The sequence below is a fragment of the Euphorbia lathyris genome, chromosome 10 (assembly GCF_963576675.1).
Source record: "Euphorbia lathyris chromosome 10, ddEupLath1.1, whole genome shotgun sequence".
Taxonomy (NCBI): domain Eukaryota; kingdom Viridiplantae; phylum Streptophyta; class Magnoliopsida; order Malpighiales; family Euphorbiaceae; genus Euphorbia; species Euphorbia lathyris.
In genome coordinates this window covers 2,835,281-2,860,265 of record NC_088919.1, presented here as the reverse complement: position 1 = coordinate 2,860,265, position 24,985 = coordinate 2,835,281, and the positions used below count along the sequence as shown (strand labels likewise).

At 37.9% G+C, this 24,985-nt stretch overlaps 2 protein-coding genes across 4 annotated transcripts; one reads left to right on the top strand and one right to left on the bottom strand.

The window, feature by feature from the left end:
- The first annotated feature begins 4,076 nt into the window (after positions 1–4,076).
- On the top strand, positions 4,077–16,882 carry LOC136210006 (pentatricopeptide repeat-containing protein At5g40400). Of its 3 annotated transcripts, XM_066001666.1 has the most exons (5): positions 4,077–4,346; positions 6,169–8,501; positions 8,769–8,839; positions 9,520–9,630; positions 16,516–16,882. In XM_066001666.1, exon 2 carries the CDS (start codon positions 6,350–6,352, stop codon positions 8,261–8,263), a length of 1,914 nt encoding a protein of 637 aa, XP_065857738.1. In that variant the 5' UTR covers positions 4,077–4,346; positions 6,169–6,349; the 3' UTR covers positions 8,264–8,501; positions 8,769–8,839; positions 9,520–9,630; positions 16,516–16,882. The 3 variants fall into 3 exon arrangements, with proteins under 3 accessions (XP_065857738.1, XP_065857739.1, XP_065857737.1); XM_066001667.1 differs by lacking the exon at positions 9,520–9,630 and having other exon boundaries at positions 4,077–4,296; XM_066001665.1 differs by lacking the exon at positions 9,520–9,630.
- A 533-nt stretch (positions 16,883–17,415) lies between these two features.
- Positions 17,416–18,519, bottom strand: LOC136210008 (senescence-specific cysteine protease SAG39-like). The gene is made up of 2 exons (XM_066001668.1): positions 18,084–18,519; positions 17,416–18,005 (listed from the first exon to the last, which is right to left on the bottom strand). Exons 1-2 carry the CDS (start codon positions 18,517–18,519, stop codon positions 17,416–17,418), a joined length of 1,026 nt encoding a protein of 341 aa, XP_065857740.1.
- Between the last annotated feature and the right edge of the window lie 6,466 nt (positions 18,520–24,985).

The window sequence follows — 24,985 nt, the reverse complement described above, 5'->3', positions numbered from 1 at the left end:
GAATTAACCAACCAACATGGCCTTTTGTCACATTGGGGATCGACATGGTTGGAGCTTTTCCTATAGCCAATAATAAGAAAAAAAAATACTTGAAAGTGGCAACCGACCATTTTACCAAATGGGCTGAAGTTGAGCCGACCTCTACCATCACTTCAACACAAATTATAAACTTCATACAAAAAGTAATTTTATATAGGTTCAGTGTTCCTGACACTATCACCACTGATAATTGTAAGTAGTTCAACACAAATCATAAAGCTTCGGTTTACTTTTGTGTCATACCCTTAGACTAACATGATGAACAACATAACAAACTCAACAATGTAAGGACTAAAGAAGAGATTTAACAAGCTAAAAACATTGTGGCTGGAAGAGCTACAAAGCATCTTATAGGAACACTGAACAACGCCTAGTATAGCTACAAGAGAAACCCTATTCACTCACACATATAAAACAGATGCCTTCATCCTTGTAGAAATAGCAGTATAGGAGCATCTAGTCCAAGGAAAATCTTATATTCCGAAATGGATAACGAAGAAAATATGTGAAAAAAGTTGAATCTCCTTGAAGAGAAGAAAGAGCAAGTGGTAGCTAAAATGACAGCTTATCGTCAAAGAATGAAAACCACTAATGATAAAATAAAAAGTTCGAGCAATGAAATTTGCCTTAGAGACCCAGTCCTTCACAAAATGGATGCCTCCTGGTCGTTAGCTGGAATGGGAAAGACGAGACGTAATTGGGAGGATCCCTTCTAGATAACAGAATGTGTCAACATGCATACCTACTGATTAAAGGAAGTTTTTAGGAGTCCAATTTCTTAAACTTGGAATGTCATTTCTTTACGCAAGTTTTATCAATAGACGGGAAATCTATTTTTCCTTGTAACTTTCCCTTCAGCAAAAGTTTAAAAGTTACGTATTTCCTTAAAAATCCTACCATTAGGCAATTGTTCATCAATAAAAAAAATCATTTCACTCTTAACTTAGAATTGTTTTGATTATATTAAAGGTTGATCGTATTAGTGCTACAAGGATTCCAATCATGATATTTAGTTGATGCAATCTAAAAATGCATTGTCTCTCACATGTTCGCTCAAACGATTTCGATTCGTACCAAGTTCACAATACTTTGCATAATTACGATGATTAATAGTGGAACATATGATCTACTTATCATGTAGTCTACGAAACTGAAGTAAAAATATTAATGAATCAATCAAACGGAACAAGAAGAGAATTAACGATTTTCTATTCCAAATAAGATATATATTAGAACTTTTCAAAAGATAAGGGTAAATTACATATGTGGTGTACAACCTTTACCCATAATCACACTTTGGTGTACAACCAAAATTTTGTCACACTAAACTGTATAACCTTTTAGTGGCCTCTCACTAAAGAGTACAGCCGGTAATTTTGACCGGTCAACATGCCACCTCATCACTTTTAACCCCCTAACAAATAAAAATGGATCCCACCTAATATTAAATTACTAATTTATCCTTAATTATATTTTCTTTTATTTTTTATTTTTCTTTCACATTAATCCCCTAAATTCTCTCTCCTATCTCTCTCTCCTGCCTCCGGCTCTTCCATCGTCTTCACCGCTTATGCCTCTGCCTCTTCCATCTTCACCTCCGCCTCTTCCCTCTTTCTCAATTTTTATCTCTCTGATTAATTTGAGAATTAAAAAATGGCGAGCTCATGCTTTTCTCTTTGTTTGATAATGGTGTTGATGGCCAGATCCGCAATCACACAGTCGTCGTCTTCATCACCTTCAGCTTCACCTACTAGATCGCCGCTTACTACACCACCACCAGTAGTATCTGCTCCTACTCCAACTCCAGTTGTGAAACCGCCGATTTCTTCTCCTTCTCCGTCGAGTACTGCTACTCCTCCTCCGGTGAATGCTCCATCTCCGGCTACTGTTAACTCTCCTCCATCTCCTACTCCTACATCAGGTTCTCCTTTTCCGTCTGCACTCCCGCCACTCACCCTTTGTTTCCGATCTCAAACTCAGTTTTAGCTCGATTTTGAAATGTCTGACAGAGATGAGAGAACACCGACTTCACTTATAATAAGAGTAGAAATACAAAATTTGTACTCAACCTTTTCATCTTCCTAGTTTTCTTCTTTTTAATTTGAGGAAAATCTATTGATGTGAATGGATTTTAATTAATTGAAATTTTATATCTGATAATATTCTTATGTTTTATCATTGGTGAAGACAATGGAAGAGCTGGAGACGGAAGCAGGAGTGACTGGTAGTGGTGGAGGCGGAATTGAGAGATATGAGAGAGAATTTAGGAGAGAGAAAAGATGAAATTAATATAAAAGAAAAATAAAAAATAAAATAAATATAATTAAGGCTGAATTAGTCTTTTAATATTAGGTGTGACCCATTTTTGTTTGTTATGAGGTTAAAAGTGATGAGGTAGCGTGTTGACCAGACGTTGACCGGTCAAAATTACCAGCTGTACACTTTAGTGGGAGGTCACTAAAAGGTTGTACAGTTTAGTGTGACAAAATTTTGGTTGTACACCAAAGTGTGATTATGGATAAAGGTTGTACACCACGTATGTAATTTACCCCAAAAGATAAACAAAATACATTATCCTAAAGTTACATGGGAAAACTCTCACTTCTTAGTGGTTTTGCCACCCTCTTCATCATCTTCAGGTGGAAGCAAATTGACCCGAAATTGAAAATCTACATCTAGATGCCTCGCATTGAGTTCTTACAAAAGGCAACCTGATACCGAGCGCATCTTCAGATTCCAAGCAGAATAGCCTTCTCCGCCTCAGTTTTTAAATTATCATTCAGCTGAGCCATGGTGGCATTCAACTGTTCAACATTTGCGCTCGCTGAACATTATTTTGCAGAGTGGACATCTTCTCCTTTTCATTTTAAAGGTCACAAGTTAAAGTGGCCATATTGTCCTTCTCTTCAGCCAGCAGTTCTTCAAGACACGATACTTTGTCATTCAAGGCATGAGACACGCTTTCATGATAATTGCGCGAACTGCGTAGCTTATCTCATTCGGCCCTTGCACGCTGAAGGTCCTCCTCTAACCTTTTAAGATTCCCAATATGATATGAATTATTTGCTGCCTTTCACGCACAACACTCTCAACTTCGTCAACCTAAACGACCTTTTGAAGAGCATTTTTGCATTCTTTTTCGCCCCAGCTTTAACTCTTTTGGATCCTCGACAACAAACAAATCTTGCTCCAATATCTCGAGTTGGGTAAGGGTCGTCTTCATGGCCTCGACCTGATTCTCCAGTTCTGCCTCCTTATTCAGGTACATCTTGTCTAAATTCTTAAGCTCTCGACAAATTTTAGAGGTTTAAGACAAATTATGTAATTATAGTAACCGGAAAAGAGTTAAAAAGTAGAAAGCGGTAAGATGCAAGTGTGAAAAGGAAGAAATAGATCTTCGTCGCACGGGTTATAACTAGATGAAGCACCATCCACAATGATTTGCTATTAAACGTTTGTCTTTCCTTCGACACCATAATTATGCAAGCCAAATCTTTGTTGAAGGCAAAATTGTTTAAGGAATATTCCTAAATGTTATAATATTTTCTCATTAATATTTCTTAAATGCTCACAACAATAAGAAAAAAATAAAAAAAAAGGAAAATAATAAAGAATTTTTATTAAACAAAAATATAAAAAACTAAAAAATGAAACTTTTAAAGATGTAAGCCAAGTCTAATGTCGGCTCGTCAGAAAATTGATAAAATCGAGCTTAATATCTTGTTCGTGAGCTGTTCGTAAAATTGTTCACGAGCTTTGTTCGCAAGTAGTTTGTTAATTCTGTTCATGAACTTCGTTTCGCGAACAACTTATTAATTCTATTGATTTGAAATTTCTTTAATACGAAATTCATATTTTTGAAATCTATAAAACTAACAAAATTATTACGTTGTTTTACATTTCTCGCTTTATAGAAATACTATTATTAAAAAAAAATCGAAAGCTTTCGAATGGAGTTTCAGCGTACTCAAACTCGGCTCGTTTATAAATCGAATTGAATGCGGATGGACTTTATAGGGCGAACTGGCTCGACTCATTTACATTCCTAAACCCATGTAACTGTGTATTCGAACCCCTCTCTACCGCGAAGAAAAACCTCCATCGTTTCTCTCTATCTCTTCAAATACACGAGTTGTCAGTTCCTGAATCGTTTTGTTTGTCACCAGGAAATCGATACTATTAAGGCGATCCCAAGCAGCTGTTACACATGAGATCCTGGTGGTCTATCAAGCCCTTTGCTTCCACTCTTTTACTCTGGTGAGCTTCAATTCGACAATCTTCCACAAAATCAAATGAAACAACAACTAGTAAGCTCCCTAATTTGCATTTCAGTCTGATGAAAACCTAATTTGTTTAATTGTATCATTCTATGTTAGATTTTATGATTTGTCTAATGAAAGATTGGAAGGAAGAAGAAGAAGAGATGGAGTATGGGTTTAGATGGAAAAACAAAGGAAAATTGGCATTTTTGTGGTTCAGGCATTTGTTCATATAATCTTACTAAAGAAGGAGCCATTTTCATGGTTCCCGTGTTAATTTAATAACTAATAAGTAATATGCTTATATGGTGCCTCTTGTTCTACTTATGTTTTGTCTGTATTGCTCATTGGCAATTTTGCTGTTAGTGTCTGGTGTTTCGGGTTTAGTTTCAGTTTTGCCTACTCCATGGTTTTTCTCCCATTTATATGTGGCTTTGAAGTTTGCTTGTTTGCTTGAATTATAGGCTTTGGCTTGGTGTGTTAGTGTTTTTGGACTTTTCATGTTTGCATCTTCATAAATTGATGGTTGATATTCATTGTTTAATTTTGATTCTTTCTCTTGGCTATACGGTTTTGTTTAGGCTAGTGTCTAATGTGTGGCTCTATTTGGCGCACATTGCGGAACATTATTTCTAAAACATAATCTTCATAAAATAGCCTTCACATGAAAACAGACACGGACACGGATACAAAATGCAGAGAACGCTACTTTAGAGGAGTGTCCATGTAACATAGTTCGTAGATTATTAATTAGACAGAGTAGAGTGCTTACACAAGTCAGTTGATGCAAACTTAGAAATTACGTTGATATTTGTTCTTTTATATTCGGTGCTTGAGTCAAGATTGATGGTTCATGATTTGATATATCAGTAGTTGGTCTATTGGGCATCTTATTATGGCGATTTCTTTTTTTTGATTAAAAGCTGTTAAGTAGGTGCAAGGATTTGAATTCGTATGATGTTATTGTTATTGAAACAAGTTGGCTGCTGCGATTCTAAATTGTCTTGGCAGACAGATTGTTACTTCAATTTTCTTAAAGGTACTTTAAAAAAATGAAACGATACGGGTTATGTACTATAGAAACTGCAATTTTCTATAGTACATAATACATAAGTCTATACCTAGAAGAGTCCACTGTTGTGTTTTCTCTGATTGATTTAGGATAAGCAGGAATAAATAAATTTCCATGCTTTTGATTTTGGTATTTTGAAGAATTTCATATTGACAAAGACATCATTTTAACACCAATAGTATTTTAGATAAAATTGCGCCTGATTCACTTAGTGTTATACCTTGTTTCTGCCTAAGGCCATACAAGGATGTATTACCTTAGAAGCTAAAAGTTCATAATTATTTGTCTATCTGGCATTTAAGTTACATGAATCCTGAAATGACCATTCTTTTATGCAGCTTTTTTTCTTTTCTTTTCGATTCACGAGTCACAATTCAAAAATTCAGGATTTCGATTCACGAGTCGAATCTCGATTTGACAACTATGTCCTCCCCCACTAACAGTTTGGTTAGCTAATCTATTAATAAAAGGCTCAATGTATATCAAAATTAGAGGTCATGAGTTTAATCGTTAGAATCGTGAAAGTTCAGGGACTTAATTAAGAAAATTTAAGAAAATAGGTGCTTAAATATTTTTTAGTGGCGCAACGGTAAACGTTGTTGTCGTGTGACCGAGAGGTCACGGGTTCGAGTCTTAGGAGCGGCCTCTTTAATTCAAGCTTGTCTTATTATTTATTTTACTATGAATTGGGTATTTACATGAATTGTTTTATTATTATTGTTGATTTGATCTTTAATTCAAGCTTGCCTTATTATTTATTTTACTATGAATTGGGTATTTACATGAATTTTTTTATAGGTTATATAGGTTAAGTGCTAAAACCAGCTTTTAAGTTAAAAGCAACTCCAAACACGTTGTGGGGGAAATTGGAGACAGATACAAGTATTTATAATGAGATAAAGATCTGTAGTTTCCAAGTGTTCGCTAGATTCTTCAAACTTAAGTCTGGTACCTCTCTCTCCCTATCTATCTGTTATTCATGACTATTAAGCAGCTAATGATTAGAAATTCGAACAAAATTCTTATAAATTCAATAACTTTTGCATCTAAGGGTCCTCCAAAGCAATTTTTGAGCAATTTGGGATCGCAATTACCCTACTCTTCTTCTTCTAGTTCTTATGCTCTTCAGATAATATCGAATTCTAACTCAAAAGCACTGTCAAACCCTCTCTACCATCTCCTTCCTAAAACCCAAAACCCCAACAACATAGTCACTATCATTTACTCCTCCCTCAGAGAAGACAACTCTCGATTAACCCATCTTCAATATGATATCAAAGAGCTCCTCCCTCATCTGGGTACCAATGAAATCTCCAGGGTTTTGTTGAGATGTCAGTCTGATTCTATTGCAGCAATTACTTTCTTCAATTGGGTCAGAAATGACCTGGCTCTTAAACCCTCGAACCAGAACTACTGTTTCCTTCTTCACATACTTGCTTGGTCAAAGGAATTCAAACAAGCTATGGTGTTTTTAGTCGAATTGATTAGAAGTTCCTCACCTAGTGAAGATCTATTTCGAAGTCTGGTTTTATGCTGTGAAGATTGCAATTGGGACCCTGTCATTTTCGATATGCTAATCAAGGCATATGTCAAAGAGGGCATGATTAGAGAGGGTTTTAGGTCGTTTTTGAAGATGGTAGAGATTGGTTATGTTCCAAGTGTGATTGCTACTAATTGTCTCTTGAATGGGTTGTTGAAGTTGAATTGTATTGATGAATGTTGGCAGGTTTATGCAGAGATGGGGAGAGTTGGGATACACGCAAATACTTGTACTTTTAACATACTAATTCATGTTTTGTGCCAGGATGAGGATATCAGTAAGGCAAATATCTTCCTGGAGAAGATGGAGGAAGAAGGGTTTGAGGCAGATATTGTGACTTATAATACACTAATCAGCTGCTATTGCAGAAAGCAAAGATTGAGTGATGCATTTTACTTATACAGGATAATGTATAGAAGAGGTGTGTTTCCTGATTTGGTTTCTTATACAACATTGATGAATGGTCTTTGCAAAGAAGGGAGGTTAAGAGAGGCTCACCAGCTCTTCCATAGAATGATCCACAGGGGGTTGAATCTGGACATTGTTTCGTTTAATACTCTTATCTGTGCTTATTGTAAGGAAGGAAAGATGCATGAGGCAAGGTCCTTGTTACATGAGATGATAGGAAGCAGGATTTGCCCTGATAGTTTTACGTGCCGGGTTCTTGTGGAAGGACATAAAAAAGAGGGTAGGATGATTTCAGCATTAAATTTGGTTGTTGAGCTTGAGAGATATGGTGTTCCAATTTCTTGGGATATATATGATTATCTAATAGTTTGTGTATGTGAAGAAGACCGTCCATTTGCTGCAAAAAGTCTCCTGGAAAGAGTTTTGCGTCGGGGTTATGCTCCTAGTGTTGAAACCTATTGTAAACTCATTGAAACTCTGTGCAAAAAAGATTCAGTAGCAGATGGATTACTTTTAAAAGCTGATATGCTGCAGAGGAATCTAAAGCCCAATCTTACTACCTATAAAGCTCTCATATGTTGTTTATGCAGAATGGGTAAAAGTAGAGAGGCAGAATGTTTGATGGAAGAGATGGTTCAATGTGGTGATCCAGAAATATGCAAGGCATTAGTGAGTATGTTTTGCAGAGAAAAGGATGTTGGGAAAGCAGAATCTTTAATGGAATTCTTTGCCAGGAAATTTCAAATTTTTGATACTGAGAGTTATAACATCCTTATCAAAACCTTTTGTGAGTTTAATGATGATGCTAACAAGTTAATAGAGCTTCAAGATAGGATGTTAAAACTGGGTTTTGCTCCAAATCATGTGTCTTTCAAGCAAATGATTCATGGGTTATGGAAAGCAATGGAAGTGGAGAAAGACAAACTTGTTCTTCAATTAAATTGACCTTTGCTGTTGTTATGATTGTAAAAACTTTTTTCACAGTTTGAGTTTGCTATAAATTGTGGAGATTCAAGTAATTGTTTTCTCATCTTTGTCCAATTTTAAGCATCAAATTTGAACGATGTAAAAACCCACTGAAAATCTTGGGAATTTGTGAATTCAAGTACAAAATACAGGCTACAAAATTCCCACTGAAACCGAAGAAGAAGAAGAAAAATACACAAAATCTATGGAAGAGCTGGTGAGTCAATCTATTTATATCAGTTCCTCTTAGCATAATTGGTAAATTCAAAATATTGTTTATGAGTTTGATTATAGTGTACATTGTACAAACTTTTACTTAAAATGTAACACATATTTATACATGTATGCACTAAATGACAGGGTCACTGAAAGTCTGAAACAGAAATAGAAGAAAATGCATTAATTGATAGGGTCACTGAAAGTCTGAAAAGGATTGTGATATAAAGATTCTTATTATCAAATTTGTGTTTTTCCCTTGACACAGGGATCTAGTTGTTCATCTCCCAGAATGAAGTTGCTAAGAGGAAGAGTTGAATCCATGGAAGCATTTCTCATGTAAGACTTTACTAAATACATATTCAGTTTTCCTTTTGATAAGCCTTCCATTTTCAATTTCAATGTTACATGCATATTTCTTATAAGCCTTTTGATAAGAATGGTGTAGTTTTCATTATAGTTTGTGCTGAGCTTGATAGACTAATTATGGTGGATAAATTAGAGTTGCAATTTCCCCATTTTCTAGAATGGGAACTTCATTTCTATCTAAAGACACAGCAACAATTGATATTTGTTGACAGGCAAATAAAACTTGATTTCTATCTAAATTTTCTTAAACTTAAACTGTAACATTACATGTTTTGCAAGCAGGCCTCTTCAACAACAGAGGGAGTGGAGTTTTCAAGAAACTAAAAGATTCTTCTCCACCAAGTTCTCTTCAAGTTAAAAGATTCGTTGGAGTGTTTTTTTGTTTTTGTTTATCGAGTTTAAGATAGAAAGATGAATGTGCAAGACTTTTTTCAACTTTTGTGCTGCCTTATTTTTTGTATGGCCTCAGTATATTGGCACTAAGACATTTTATAAGTATTAGTTCTTATTTGACAATATTGGATATATTTTGTAAGAAATGAAAATTGACCTCATTAGACAATATATGAAAGTATGTTCTTAATCTTGGATTAAAAATTTAGTTGATTTGATGAGATTTATTAACAATATTTTCTTTTTTTTTTTGGTAGAAAAGGAAAGGAAAGCAAAGCAAAACAAGCAACTACACCGGGATTAGCCTAGGAAAGCTAACCCTAATCCTATCCTCTAAAAGAAGAGGAGAAAGAGCGATAGGGGAAACGGTAAGGGTAGAAACACCTAACACCCCCTCATGGCCTGCCGCCGCCAAGTGATCTGCAACACGGTTCTGCTCCCGGAAAATGTGGCTGAACTCAAGGATATCAAATGAGGGGCTAAGCCTCTTAATAGCTTTAATAAGGTTGCGGCTATGAAGACCCATGGCATGACTACCCAAAATCATATTGATGGCCTCCAAGTTATCAGACTCCACAGAAAGCCTCTTAACACCCAGCCTAATCGCCAGCTGGATCCCAGAGAGAATGCCCCAGAGCTCCGCAGAGAAGGAAGAACCCAAACCCAAATTCTGGGTAAACCCAGAAAGTCAGGCGCCTCCCGCATCCCTAAGAACACCTCCGGCAGCAATCTTACCATTACTGAGGCAGGAACCATCAGTATTCAGCTTCACAACCCCCTCTCTCGGCCTGCTCCAGCTCACGAGGTGGACATCACTACTCGGGGAAGATCTGGCAAGGGACTCACCTTTGAAACTATCAATAATAGAGGAGAGTTTCTTCAAGAAGAACTCAGCTAAGTTAGGCAAAAGCACAGCTTTATTATCAAAAATCTCCTCGTTCCTCCATTTCCACACTTGATGACAGATAATGGCAAAGAAAATGTCCCCATGCTCCATATAAGACAATAACTTCCCCCTAATACCATCTGAGAACCAGTCGTTCACAGAATGGGACATGAAGGAAGAGAAAGTATGATGAGGGAGAATTTTCTTCCAAACCTCTTCACTCTTAGGGCAATCCCTAAGAGCGTGGCACAACGATTCAACATGGCCTCTACATCTACCGCAAGCTCCAGAGGTCGCCAAATGCCTTCTGTATCTATCTGAGTTAGTAAGTAATCTGTCTTTAACGCCCAGCCACAGGAAGCTCCTCATGCGGTAGGGGATTTTAAGGGACCAAATGGTCTTCCAAATATCCGAGGGATTATCAGTCCTGTTAAGGGAAAACGCTTCAAAGGCAGATTTGCAAGAATAGACTCCATTGTTAGTTAGCGCCCAGCAATGCTTATCCATGTCTTCCTCTTGATTACTCACCTTCACTCCTCTAATTCTAAGGAGAGTCTCAAGGCTAAAGAAAGAATCAAATTTAGGCCAAACCCAGTCCCCTTCAGAGTCCACCACATCGGCTAACCTCCAGTTTTGGATATCACTAGGCGGGGGGAAAGTGCACACATCCACTAAAGGTTTATCCCCAATCCAGGTATCAAACTAGAAGCTTATGGACTTACCATTACCCACATCCAGACCAACCCCCGAGCAAAACTCAGCAAAAACGGCGCTAAGCCCTTTCTAGAGGAAGGAACAATTGATAACTCTCTCTTTCGGGCCCCCAAAGATCTTATCTTTTCGATACTTACCACAAAGAAGGCGAACCCAGAGAGAGGAGGGGCATTGCCACATACGCCAAAGGAGTTTCATTAATAAAACTTTATTATTATCCTTAGCTCTCCTAATGCCCAAACCCCCTGAATCTTTGGGCTGACAAACCTCACTCCAAGGCACCAGGTGGATCTTTCTTCCCTCCGCAGCTTTCCCCCACAGGAACCTTCGGTTAATCTTATCAAGATCATTAAGCACAGGATTCGGAAGCTGACAAGCCTGCATGATGTGGTTGGGAGCAGCGGAATTCACAGATTGAATTAAAGTCAGACGGCCAGCGAGGGAGAGAGTCTTGGCTTTCCACGTGGCACACCTCGTATTGGCTTTGTCCAAAGTATCTTTAAAAGAAACTTTAGACACTCTCTCACTATGGAGAGGAATTCCCAGATACTTCCCAAGAGAATTAGTAAGAGGAATACCAGACAAATCACTTAATCTTTTACAAATTCTCGGATTCATATTCTTAGAGCACATCATCCTAGATTTCTGGATATTAAGTCTCTGACCAGAGGCCGAACAAAAACAATCCAGAATATCCATAATGACACTCAACTGCTCCTCATTACCTTCAAGAAAGATAAGGACATTGTCCGCAAAGAATAAGTGGGTCACCTGGGGACAGAAACTGTTGATGGCCATCGGGTGGAAACTCCCAATATCAATGACATCTTGAATAAGGTGGGACAGCCTCTCCATAGAAATAACGAAAAGGAAGGGACTCATAGGATCACCCTGACGGATGCCCCGACCCGGAGAGAACTCCTCCGACATATCCCCATTCACCATAACCTGAAACACAAGAGAAGTAATACAAACCTTAATAAGATTTCTCCAACTGTCCGGGATCCTAGCTCTCTCCAGACTCTCCATCAGGAAGTTCCAGTTGATGCGATCATAGGCGTTCTCCAAATCCAGCTTAAGAGCCACAATGCCTTTCTTCCCTTTCCTAATCTTCATAGTGTGCACCATTTCTTGGGCAATCACCACATTATCCATCATTTGTCTACCGGGTACAAAACTACCCTGATTCTGACAAATGATCTCCGGAAGAATGCCACGGATTCTATTAGCCACAATTTTTGTAATCGTCTTGTAAAGAACATTACAAAGACTGATGGGTCTCATATGCAAAAAGGAAGAAGGCTTATCAATTTTAGGAATAAGGACCAGGAGAGTTCTATTAACCAGCTCAATATCCTTAGACCCATTGAACACACCTATGATAAACTCATAGATACCCTCATTCACAACACCCCAGTGCTTGTGGTAGAAGCCAGCTGGAAGACCATCAATACCAGGCGCTTTAGACGCCCCAATGCTGAAGATGGCATGATCAATCTCTTTTCGGGAAATAGGAAGAAAGGCACTCTGACTGATATCCTCACTGATCAAAGGAAAGGTAGCAATAGAGTGAGCCCTCTCCAGCTGAACAGGATCCTCTTTGAAAAGCTCCTTATAGAACTCTAGAGCCAAATTCCGAATCACCTCATCTTCATACACCCACTCCCCATCAGAATCTTTGATAGCCTCAATTCTATTCCTCTGCCGCCTGATCATAGTAGACAGATGGAAGTACCTGGTATTACGATCCCCATCCCTAATCCAGGATTTCCTAGACTTCTGGAACCAGAGAAGCTCCTCCTGCCTAAGCACAGCTTCCAGCTCCTTCTGAAGGGTTCTAAGGAGGCCATCTAAACTGTGATCAAACCTCACATCCAACCTACGCTGAACGCCCTCCATCCTTTTTAACAACTTATTCTTTCTTCTAATAATGTGCCCAAAGACATTCTTATTCCAACCAAGCACCTTCTTTCTAAACCCTTCAGAAGCTTGCAGGACATTCGAATAAGGTTTCCAATTATCTTGGACGAACTCCTTAAACTTAGGATGGGACTCCCACGCCAGCTGGTACCGGAACGGTCTCTTCCCCCTAGGCCGGTTGCCTCTCAAAAGTCTAAACAAAATAGGGCAATGGTCCGAATGACGGAACAGAAGATTTAAAACAGAACACTCAGGGAAAGAAGTCAGGGCAACCACATTAGCATAGACCTTGTCCAAACGAACAAAGGTACTATTGCGTTTCCAAGTGAATCTATGACCTGAAGCCCCCAAGTCGGAAAGCCCACATAAATCCATATTATTTTTGTGGTGAAGACAGCGATTAACATAATGATTGGAACCTCCTCTCTGGTCACTCATAAGGCCGATATCATTAAAGTCTCCCGCAATAAACCAGGGCTCAGAGATGCTGCCACTCATCGAAAAGAGGATCTCCCACAGCCGTTTGCGATTAACTAAGATCGGATCAGCATACACAAGGGTAGTCAAGAAGGGAGTAATACCAGAAATGCTCACTTTACAGTGAATGAACTGCTTATCGATACTAATAACATCAAAATGAATCCGATCTGGCCTCCAGAAAAGCCAGATCCCACCAGCTCGGCCAGTAGCCTCCGATCTAACACACCTCCAGTTCTTAAACTTATTAACCACCTCATCTGCTTTCTCTCCACTAATCTTAGTTTCCAGTAAAGCAAAACACGAGGGGTTAAACTGTTTAATTAGGTCATTAATATGGATACGGGTAGCCTTGCTAGCCGCACCCCTAACATTCCAGCACAACAAGTCCATAGAAAGGAGGAGACTGACCGCACCAACCTACCTAAGCCAGGTATTTACTAGGGGCTCCTGAGAGCCTCACCGAGGTACCCGCAGGTCCCCTCTTCTCTGAAAAAGCCAAGGAATTCTGGATGCTTTTTTGTTTGCCCTTTGGCTTTTTCAAGCCAGGTTTAATAACCCCCATTGGATTCCCAATTCCAGGTCCACCAGTAAGAATAGAAGAACTACCCTCATTAGTTTCCTTCATCTTTCGGGCCGCCTGAACCAGGCCCCCCCCCCCCCCCCCCCCCCCCGAGCTTCATTCTTAGAAGCAAAGAGGGGATTAACAGAATCAACCACTAGCTTAGAAGACACAACAGACTCCAGACCCGGCAAACTGTGTTCCATAAGCTCATCTCCCTGGACAGGCTCATGAACGTCTTCAATAGATAGGGCACCAAACCTAGAGCCAGACCTAAGAGCTAAGCTGGTACCAGCCTCTCCCTAGCCTTGGGGATATGCTTCTCCTTCACACTAGGGGCAGCCATAGGCTTAGAAGGAGCGGAAATCTCCTTCTTGATAATATCAGGAGGAAGATTCTGCATAATAGGAGGCTGAGTTCTACGACGAGTAGTCCGTTTAGCTACCATCCAAGGACCGAAGTTTCCTTCATTCCCTTGGTTACCTACAGAAATACTCCCACTCTCCATAACAGTCTCCTTCAAAACACTCTCCCTTTTGGGGCAACCTTCCTGAGAATGACCATAAATGCCACAATCATAACAAATGTTATGTAAGCCTTCATATTCGATAAAGAACACCTTGTTCTGAACACAGAACTTAGATAATAAGGGTTTCGCAAGATCCACATCCACACAAACCCTAGCAAACTTGCCCCTAATGGCACCAATAGTAGTCTTATCCACATGGTGGACCTTCCCAACCATGCCTCCTATTTTGCTTAGGAATTTCTCACTGTAATACTCAATGGGAAGGCCCGGAAACCTAACCCAAGTCAAAATCCTGTTAACAGTGGAATCATGGGGATTAAAATTAGGAACCCAAGGCCGTAAAGCCAGAACGTGGTTGGAAATAATATATGGGCCCCCCTTGATCACAGTATTGTAATCCTCAACTCTAGTAAACTTGATGACATAGAAGTCATTTTCAAGGTCAGTAATACTGACTTTCCCTTTCCTAGCCCACTGGGCTTGAATCCTTTGGGCAAAATAATTAAAGCTGATCCTCTTCCCCAACACCTTAACTATCAAAGACACCTTCCACTTCTCTCTGAGTTCCCTCTTCTCTTCCGAAGACAGTCTAATAACCGGACAAAGAGGATCATCCTGGACACCATCCTCCTCGTCCGAATCAGAGAAAAGATCCGCAGAATCCCCTACCATCTCCACTTCCTCAAAGCAGAGCTCCTCCTCAACCACTCCCATAACAGTGTCTTTCCAAGACCCTTTACCTATCCCGTTATTGCCAACTGCTGTCCTGGGGGAGGCCATGTTCCCCTGTCCCTGAATATCATGCCCAGCACTGACCGAAATAGGACAATTAATGCCAGGCACAATGCCGGAAAAACCAGGCCAACGCCCAGCCCCAGCATCGGCAGGCCCCCTGCGGTGCCCGGTGCCATCGGCAGGGAGGACAGGCGTCGCACAGTCCGCAGGCGGCAACTTGCCCACCCGTCCATCCGGGATCGCGGGGAGCAAGGGGCGGGCAACCGCGTCACCCGATCCCATGCGCCCACCCCCCAAACATCCTGCAACCACTGCCCCAGGCACAGGGCACCGCTCGTCCAACCTCCCTGTCGATGAATCCCCCTCCAGCGGCGCCGCCTGCGTCCCAGCCGAAGCCGCAAGCAAGGCAACCGATCCAGGCGCCACGCCCCTGTCCCCACGATCCCAGGCCCCTCCAGCCCCCCAATCCCCTAAACCGGCGCCGCATCCTGCCGGATCTAACCCATCGGACCCTTGCCAAGCCCCCTGACCCCGCTCCCGGGAGCGGTCCCTCACCCGCTCGCCATGCCCCCTCTTCTCCCTTGCATCCCCTGCCGAAGCCACAACGCCGCCAGCCGACACTCCATCCTGCACCAGATCCAACGCCCGCCCTACCCCAGCCGCCCGATCCACCTCACCAAGATCGGAATTGCCGCCATCACCGCCCCCCTCCAAGGTCCGCCTAACCCTAGGTCTCTCTCTCTCTCTTTGTCTTTCGCCATCAGATCTGAGAGAGATAAGATAGATCTGAGAGAGAGAAGACAGATCTGAGAAAGAGAAGACAATCTGAGAGAGAGAAGACGAATCTGAGAGAGAGAGAAGACAGATCTGAGAAAGAGAAGACAGATCTGAGAGAGAGAAAATAGATCTGAGATCGAATGAAGACAGATCTGAGAGAGAAGACAGATCTGAGAGAGAGAAGATCGATCTGAGAGAGAGAATAGATCCGAGATAGAATGAAGACAGATCTGAGAGAGAGAAGACAGTTCTGAGAGAGAGAAAACAAACCTCAAAATAACCAAACCACAAGCCGTAGCTCCCACGAGAAGGAGAAAACCATAGCTCCCATGAGAAGCAGAAAACTTCTCCAATGAAAGAAGGAGAAAAATTATTAACGATATTTTCTAATTATATATTTTATTAAAGAATATTCAAACATTAAATATAAAATCAAAAAAAAATATATATATATTTTTAAAAATGTCCTAGAGGCAGTTAAACTGCCTCTATGTAAACACAGCTGTTGGTTGAAAATTTTGCAAAACGGTCGCAAAATAGCCGTCTTAAAAACCGTCGCAATAAACAATATCTGTTGATGATTTCCTCAAGCATTTGCATGCTTTATTGACTGTGAGACCCTTTTCTTATTGATATAGAACCTACTGTTGCAGGAGCTGGAACGACAAAAACGAGCCCACCACCCCTTTCAGTTCATGGAATCTTAAGTGATGTATGAAGTTTACTTGTTGGTTGGACATGTTTATACACTGACAGCAAAATACAGAGGTAACGGCTAATTGTGACTGTTGCATAAAGCTTGTATAGGACTGCTTTATAGCCATAAATCACCTTTCCCCCTATGTTTCCTTAATTCTTTTCTAAATTTTTTCATTTCTTCAGTATTTAGCACATGATGTATCATAAACTAATTTTCAATTGATTTAGAGTTGTTTGAGTTAATCCTGGGCTTTAAATGTTCACATGAATTCCATCTTTCTTGGGCTGCCTAAGATTCACCAAAGGCAAAGCCTTCATTTTCTCCTTGCTGTCTGTGAACTTTGGTTGCATATGTGCTAGCCTATGTCGTAGTTTTTAGATGTATTCTTTTTGAATGCAATGACGGATCCAGGTTATGGATTCTGTCCTCTCTTTTGAATTGGTTCGCCATTGAAAGTTTAGTAGTGAATCTCTTTTACGTCTCGAGTAAATTTAGGAATCCAGAAATTCTTGCATGCTTTTTGTATGCTAATCTTAGTTTGTTTCTTAGTCTCACTTTTTCTACAATGTTCAAACTTCTGATATTGTGTTTTATTTCCCATGTTCTTGTTTTCTTAAAGAATTTTTAGAACTCATAAACCATATTGCCACAATACTTAGGTTGGACCGTCTATCCAAATGCACATTATATTATAAGTAGGAAAGGATATACAGATTTGCAACTGGTGCGAGGATTGCACACATACGACTGAAATTATAAACAAAATAGCAGAACATACTATAATTACTAAAGCCAAGCATATACCCTATGTTGTTTATGTACTGATTTTTGGATGCATGTGTGATTAGGAGATTTAGGCAGTAGGGTAAGATGCTTGCATTGCAATGCCACAAAGTCCTTCCTTTGCATCGATATCCTTTTGCATTCTTATGTACCCTTCTTCTCCCCATTGACTTCCCCATGAATTCTTTACCACCCAATAATTCATTCCACTGCTGGATCCATACCCAACAGCCGTAACACCATGATCCAGTTCAGTCCCACATGATCCTGTAAATATCCCACTTGAATAGAACTGAAATTCAGAACCACTTGCATCTATTGCAACTGCAATTGGTTGGTTTGCTACTGCCTTCGTCAATGCCCCCTCATCATTTGCTGGTACATCTTCGTAACCGGTGATCTTGGCTGCATGGTTAGCCTCCTCTTTTGTGTTACAAGTTCCATCTGCAGCCTCATAAGGATAGTTAGTTTCAGTCGTTATTCCTTGGTTCCCTATGATGAATTTGAAACCATCATCCATGAGTCCACCTTCACAACCTTGATCCTCTCCCTTAGTGTCACAATCAACTAGTTCTTGCTCTGAAAGTGAAATCAACTTGCCACTTGTTAGCTGAGTAATTCCTTCCACTGCAGCAACAGTTGAAAATGCCCAGCACGATCCTGTGAAAGCAAGTTCAATGGATAAATTAGCCAATTAAAAAGTTTATCATTGTAGTACTATAAAATTGCAGAACTTACCACACTGGCCCTGGTCCTTAATAGCGGTAACTGCACCTTTCTTTCTCCAGTCCATTGAAGTTGGGATTGCACTAATGTTTTCATACCTGAAAGGACCTGCTTGTTCAGAGCACATATGGCCCTTGAATCCGTTTCTTGAGGTTTTGAACTCTTCATTAGTAAGATCAGCAAACTGATTAATGCCTAGCTTGTATGATTTGGCTTCATCTTTGTTGAAGGATTCAATGAGATGAACATTTTGCTTGAAGATGTTGAATCGCATCTCCTTCTCAGTAGAGTCCTTGTAAACTCGTCCATAGTGAGTCATCCATTGCTCGTGCTGTGCCTGCATTGATGCATCTTGGAGAGTACGAGCTGCCATGGCTTGAGAAGCCAAAGCTCCAAAAAGAAAGATTAGTGCCAAAGTAATGCATGGGAATTGGGTTGTGAAAGCCATAGGAAATGATAGCTGATGTTATGGATGATGGAGAATGGGAGTAGTTTCAATGATTTATATACAACTTCAGTTCTGCTTTCGAATGATTTAATGAAAATCAACGTGCCCAAAAAAACATTATGATTGCAACCTGTATATATATATGTATTATGATATTGATGAAATGACTTGTTTAATAAATTATTGAATATTTTAGTATTTTGTAACATATTTTCTACTGAGTTATGCATAGCCACAAATATGGCTTTAGTTAGCTTCTAAATGAGCAAACTGTTTTGGCAGTTAATTGACTCGCATTACTTGATTTCCAAACAAGTTTGTTAGTAAAGTCAAACAATTTTATGTATTTTGGTAGGTTGTTTGTAAGGCTGTAATCGAGCCGAACCGAGCCGAGCTTCGGCTTGCTATAAAATTAACGGGCTCGAGCCCGAGCCGAGCTTTGACTTGCTCAACGAGCTCGAGCCGAGCTTCGAGCCCAAAAATCTTCTTTGACTTGATTCATTAAGAAAATTATCTAACCATGAATTGTTTTGAATAAATCGTTAATTATATTTGTGAGGTTTGCTTGCAAATGACTCTTTAATTGTGTACATAAACAAGCTCACAAGCAAAGTTTGTGAATAAATAAACAAGATGTTTATAAATAGTTCGTCTATTACTCATTTATTATGTTTGTGAATGAACCCATCTAATAGCAAATGAAATAATATTAAGTTTAGATATTTGTGAACTAGCACAAAACTATATTATTTGTAACTATATTAGTCCTGTTCTTTATTACTTAATTTCAGTAACAATCAGTTCAGTAGTAATCAGTTCAATTTCAGCATTCAGTTTCAGTATTCAGTAATTTATCATTATTTATTATAATTATAATTATTTATATATAATTTATTATCATTATTATTATTATTTATCTATAATTTATCATTATTTATTATTATTATTTATTTATAGTTTATCATTATCTATAAATTAGATAAAGGTCAAGAAATAATAGTTTATTAAAGTATATATCGTTTAATAAAAAGATAAAATTAAAGTATTCATCCATATTTAAAAATTAGGAATTGTATCCATATTATGAATTATTTTTCAAATTTACCCAATTTATCAATGTTAGAGATAAAATTGTACCATTTTAGACGGTAGAGGTAAAATTACTCCTGATCCAAAACGTTAGGGGTATTTTTGCATTGTAATAAAAAAAGTTAAGAGTTTGTATTCATATGAAAATTTGTATTTAATTTCACAGGCTTTAAATTATATGTAAATTTGTGTTTGTATGTAATTTGTATTTTTAATTTAAATTAGACTCATTTTTATTTAATTTCATAGGTTTTTATCGAGCTAAGATTTTATCAAGCCGAGCTTTTATTTGATATTCAATTTAGTTTTATCTTTAATAATATATTTATTTATTATTGATATTATTATTATTATTAGAACCATCATTATTATTATTATTATTATTATTATTATTATTATTATTATTATTATTATTATTATAAGCTTATTAATGTCTAATATTATCATTAAAATTATTTTAAAATCTAATATCATCATTATTGTTAAGTTCGGTAGCATTCAGTTAAATTCAGTTCAGTTCAGTATTCGGTAGCATTCAGTTCAATTCAGTTTAGTTTAGTTTTTTTCAGCGATAAAGAACAGAACCTTAGTAACATAGTTGATATATGATAGTTTTTTTTTTTATCAACCTATATACACTTATCTTAAAAAAAAAAACTTATATACACTTAGACCTTGTTTGATAAACCACTTAATTGCTTAAACTAAAATGTTAAGCACTTATTTAATTTAAGTGAGTTTGATAATAATTGTTTCTCCACCACTTAAATTAGTTAATTAAGTTAAAAACCACTTATTTTGATAAGTCAAAATTTTTAACTTAACATTTTAAGCTAAACATTATCAACTAATATTATCATAAAAATTAAATCATTCAATATTTTCAGCACTTATAATATTCAGTACTTATTTTTTCAGCACTTAATTTTCAGTTTTATCAAACAACACCTTACTTCGTTGATAATTTTTACAAGTTGTTGATAATTATGTTGGGTTAAATGCACCATTGGTCACTGAACTTACATGGTTATCTCAAATGGTCACTCAATTTCAATTTGTTTCAATAAAATCACTCAACTTTGCCTTATTTCACACTTTGGTGTATAACCTTCAATTTGTCTCACTAATATGTACGAACTTATAGGTGACCTCCCACTTTGGTGTACAACAGGTAAAAATGATAGTCAACACGACACATCAGCAGTTGACCGGTCAAAAAGTCAAAATTTGACCACATAATTAAAAATTACTCTAATACCATCTTCTTCCTCCTTCCCTTTTCCCTCTCTAACTTCACTCTCTATCTTATTTCTCCTTATTAAATATCCCCCTTTCCTAACTAGATCCAACAATAATATTGTTGATAGTAAATCTCAACAATCATGATGATCCTAGAAGTGGCGAGGAAGAGAAAATTTCAGCACAGAAGAGAAGAGAAAGGTCTCAGAAATCGCTGAAAGATGATATAGATGAAGAGGAAGTCGAAAAATTATAAGAGGAAGATGGAGAAAGAAGAAAACCAGGCATTACGAACAAAGAAGCAAAAAGTCCAATAACAACAGAAAATGGGAAGAAGAGGAAGCGATACAGAGCCACAAAAGTTGGAATAATCATGAATAATGTTGATAAGATGAAATGAATTTTCATGTCCATAGTTGTTGAATATGACCTTGATTTTGGACTGAAGAATTAAGTTGGAGATGAAAAGTTGGAATCGGGAAGAAGAGAGTACCAAGAGAGAAGTTAGAAAGAAAGTTAGAGAGAGAAAGGGAAAGGGGAGGAGGAAGGAGGAAGGAGGAAGAAGAGAGTATAAGAGTAATTTTAAATTATGTGGTCAAATTTTGATTTTTTGACCGATCAAACTGCTGATGTGTCGCGTTGACCGATCATTTATACATAATGTACACCAAAGTGGTAGGTTACCTATAAGTTCGTACATATTAGTGAGACAAATTGAAGGTTGTACACCAAAGTGTGAAATAGGGTAAAGGTTGTACACCATTTATGAAATTTACCCGTAAACCGGTTACAAATTTATTTGTAATGTTTGTAGTTGTAATGGTATTAGAGTATACTAGAGTTACTTTATATGTAAGGGTACTCTTGTAATTACTTGTAAATAATATAGAATCATTTGGTAATTATCATACTCTCATGTAATAGTATAAATAGGTGTAAAATGCTTATAAATAAGAGAGTATTATTTTTAATTTTGTTCATTCCACATGGTATCAGAGCAAAAAGATTTTACTCTCTAACTCTTATTAAAGATTTATTATCTTTAGAGGATCTATTCTGAAATTCTACTTACCAACACAATAATTACACTGTATTGTATTGGAAACACGTGATACCTTACTTCTCACAGATGTATGCTTGGGAAATCAATTCTCTTGCGCCTGCACGCCTGGGAAATCGTTATTCTCATCTTTCTTCACGTAAACAGTTTATTTCACTTTACTTTGGTCTTTTGACAGTTCATCTTCTCTGGTTTCCGATTTCATACTGCTTCATCTTCCTGCAATTTGAGACTTCTCTTCTGCATTTTTAGTTAATCGACCTTCTTCTTTCAGTTTTGTGGTTTCAGTTAATCGATTTACAGTTTTCGACTGTTCTGTTCCGCTTGGTTATCTTTTCATCTGGTTTCTCATCTGGAATTAGATCGGTGTTCATTGTTGCATGGCTCTCTCTTCATCTGGCTTTCTGGTTATTTGTGAACTCTAATTTGATTCAACCAGGCTTCATCGATTTTGAGGTTGACGAGCTCTCGCCGGATTCCTCACCTCAATCGTCTGAGATAGCGAAGTCACCTTCACAACTTCCGGAGTTATTAATGACGGAGCTTACTTTTCATCAGTGATCCTTTCCTTCGAACCGTGGTTCATCTTCCTTACATCTACAATCTTTTGAGAAATCTCGTTCTCATGGTTCTGAGAAATATCGTACTACTCCTGATATGAAGGACAAAGATATATCATCTTTTCCTGGCCAGTTTTCACATCCTTCTATTTTTAATACCGTTGCTAATACTATTGCTAATACTAGCACTTTTACTACATCAGTATTTGCCTCAGATTGTCCTATTTGGATTATTGACACTGGCGCTACCTCTCATATGAGTAGTAATCTTACTTATTTTACTTCTTATGAATCTGTTCATTCCAATAATTTGGTCCATTTGCCTGATGGCTCTAAACGTACTATTGAACATATTGGTTCAATTAATATAGGACTTAATTTTACACTTCAGAATGTTCTTCACATTCCTACTTTTACGCATAATTTGTTGTCTGTTTGCAAATTAATACATGATTCTAAATTGGTGATTAAGTTTCTCTCTAATATCTGCTTATTTCAAGACTCGTGTTCTAATCACCTTATTGCCATTGGTTTTTTCCATGGAGGGCTTTACTATCTTACATCCCATTCATTTTCTCATACTATTTTAGAACAATTTTCTAGTACTATTACGGCTAATGTTGCAACTCATCCGCATGTTACGGATTTATGGCATTACCGTTTAGGACATGCTTCGGTTTCAAAGTTACAACATATTTATGCTATTTCTACTATATCAGATACTTTGCCTTGTGTTGTATGCCCTTTGGCAAAACAACATCGTATTTCATTTTCTCGTATTCCTATTTCTACTAATGCTTCATTTGAGCTGTTACATATCGATCTATGGGGTCCTTATAAATTGGCTACTCTAACTGGCGCGAAATATTTTCTTACTATTGTTGATAATTTTACACGTGCCACATGGACAATTTTACTTAGTACTAAAAGTCAAGTTTTTTCTGCTATTACGTATTTTGTTTCTTTGATTGAAAATCAGTTTCAAGTGAAAATTAAACAAATACGTACTGATCATGGCACCAAATTTCTTAATCAAACTTGTTTTGAATTCTTTAGTTCCAAGGGAATTATACATCATAAATCATGTGTTTACACACCTCAACAAAATGGTATTGTTGAACGTAAACATAAACACTTGCTTGAAATCACTCGGGCACTACTTTTTCATGCTTCTTTACCTAAGCAATTTTGGGGTGAGGCACTATTGACTGCCACGTACCTCATTAATATTTTGCCCACTCCCTTATTACAATGGAAGTCTCCATATGAAAAATTACATAATAAAGTTCCAGATTATAAATTTTTACGAACTTTTGGTTGTCAATGTTATTTTTCCAATCTACATCCTTCTCGGGATAAATTGGATCCGCGTGCTTTTTCTGGTATTTTTTTGGGTTATGCTATTGATCACAAAGTATATAAAATTTACAATCCGTTAACTCAGAAAATAGTTATTTCATGAGATGTTATTTTCCATGAAACCGTATTTCCTTATTCTTCTTTCCCTCATATTTCGCCTTCTCTTACTCCTTTACCATTACCATTTGATTCACCTGTAATTCCATCTTTTTCTACACATATACATGTAAATTCATCTTTATCCACGCGTAACTCATCACCCATGAGGTCTTCTCATTCTCCACTTTCTCCTAACATTACAAATTTCACTATTCCTACTACTCTTTCCAATAATTCAAATACCCCTACCCATTCCACCATTCCTATTACTCTTCCCAACAATTTAAATACTCATAATTCCAATATCCATACCTCCGTACCTACCTCCTCTATAGATGGGACTTCTTCTCTTCTACCTTCTAAGGATAATATTCTTTCTAGTCCTTCCTTAAACATTTCGCCCTCTTCAACCATTCCACCCTCCTCTATTGTACCTATTTCTTCTTCAATTAATCCCACACCTTTACCTATTCCTCGTAGCAGATTTGGTCGCCCGCTTAAAACACCTTCATGGCTACAAGATTTTGCTGCTACTATTAAAACTACTTCATCTTCTTCTTCTACTATTTCTTGTTTACCTCATTTTAGTGCTCAACATTCTACATTCCTTTCCACTCTTGATTCTGATTTTGAACCCACCACATACCAACAAGCATGTTCTAATCCTAATTGGGTCAAGCTATGGAGGCAGAATTACGAGCCTTGGATGACAATGACACTTGGGATCTCACTACCCTTCCTAAAGACAAGAAAGCCATTTCTACTCGATGGGTTTTTCGCATTAAACATCATCCTGATGGGTCCATTGATCGTTATAAGGCTCAATTAGTAGCTCGGGGATACAATCAAATCCAAGGTATTGACTATACTGAGAGCTTTTCTCCCTTTGCTAAGGTTGTTACCGTTCAGTTAATGATCGCTTTTGCTTCTGCCCATACTTGGCCTATTCACCAACTTGATATTAATAATGCTTACCTTCATGGTTTTGTGGATGAAGATATTTATCTTCAACCTCCTGATGGGTACTTTAAAGCTTCACTTGGACAGGTTTGTAAATTGC

What these genes read in the sequence shown, in the direction of transcription:
- LOC136210006 (XM_066001667.1), top strand. Translation starts at nt 6,350, where the DNA reads ATGACTATTAAGCAGCTAATGATTAGAAATTCGAACAAAATTCTTATA.
- LOC136210008 (XM_066001668.1), bottom strand. Translation starts at nt 18,519, where the DNA reads ATGGCTTTCACAACCCAATTCCCATGCATTACTTTGGCACTAATCTTT. An exon ending in TAAGGACCAGGGCCAGTGTG is followed by an intron (nt 18,006 to 18,083) that starts GTAAGTTCTGCA and finishes TTGCTTTCACAG; the next exon opens with GATCGTGCTGGGCATTTTCA.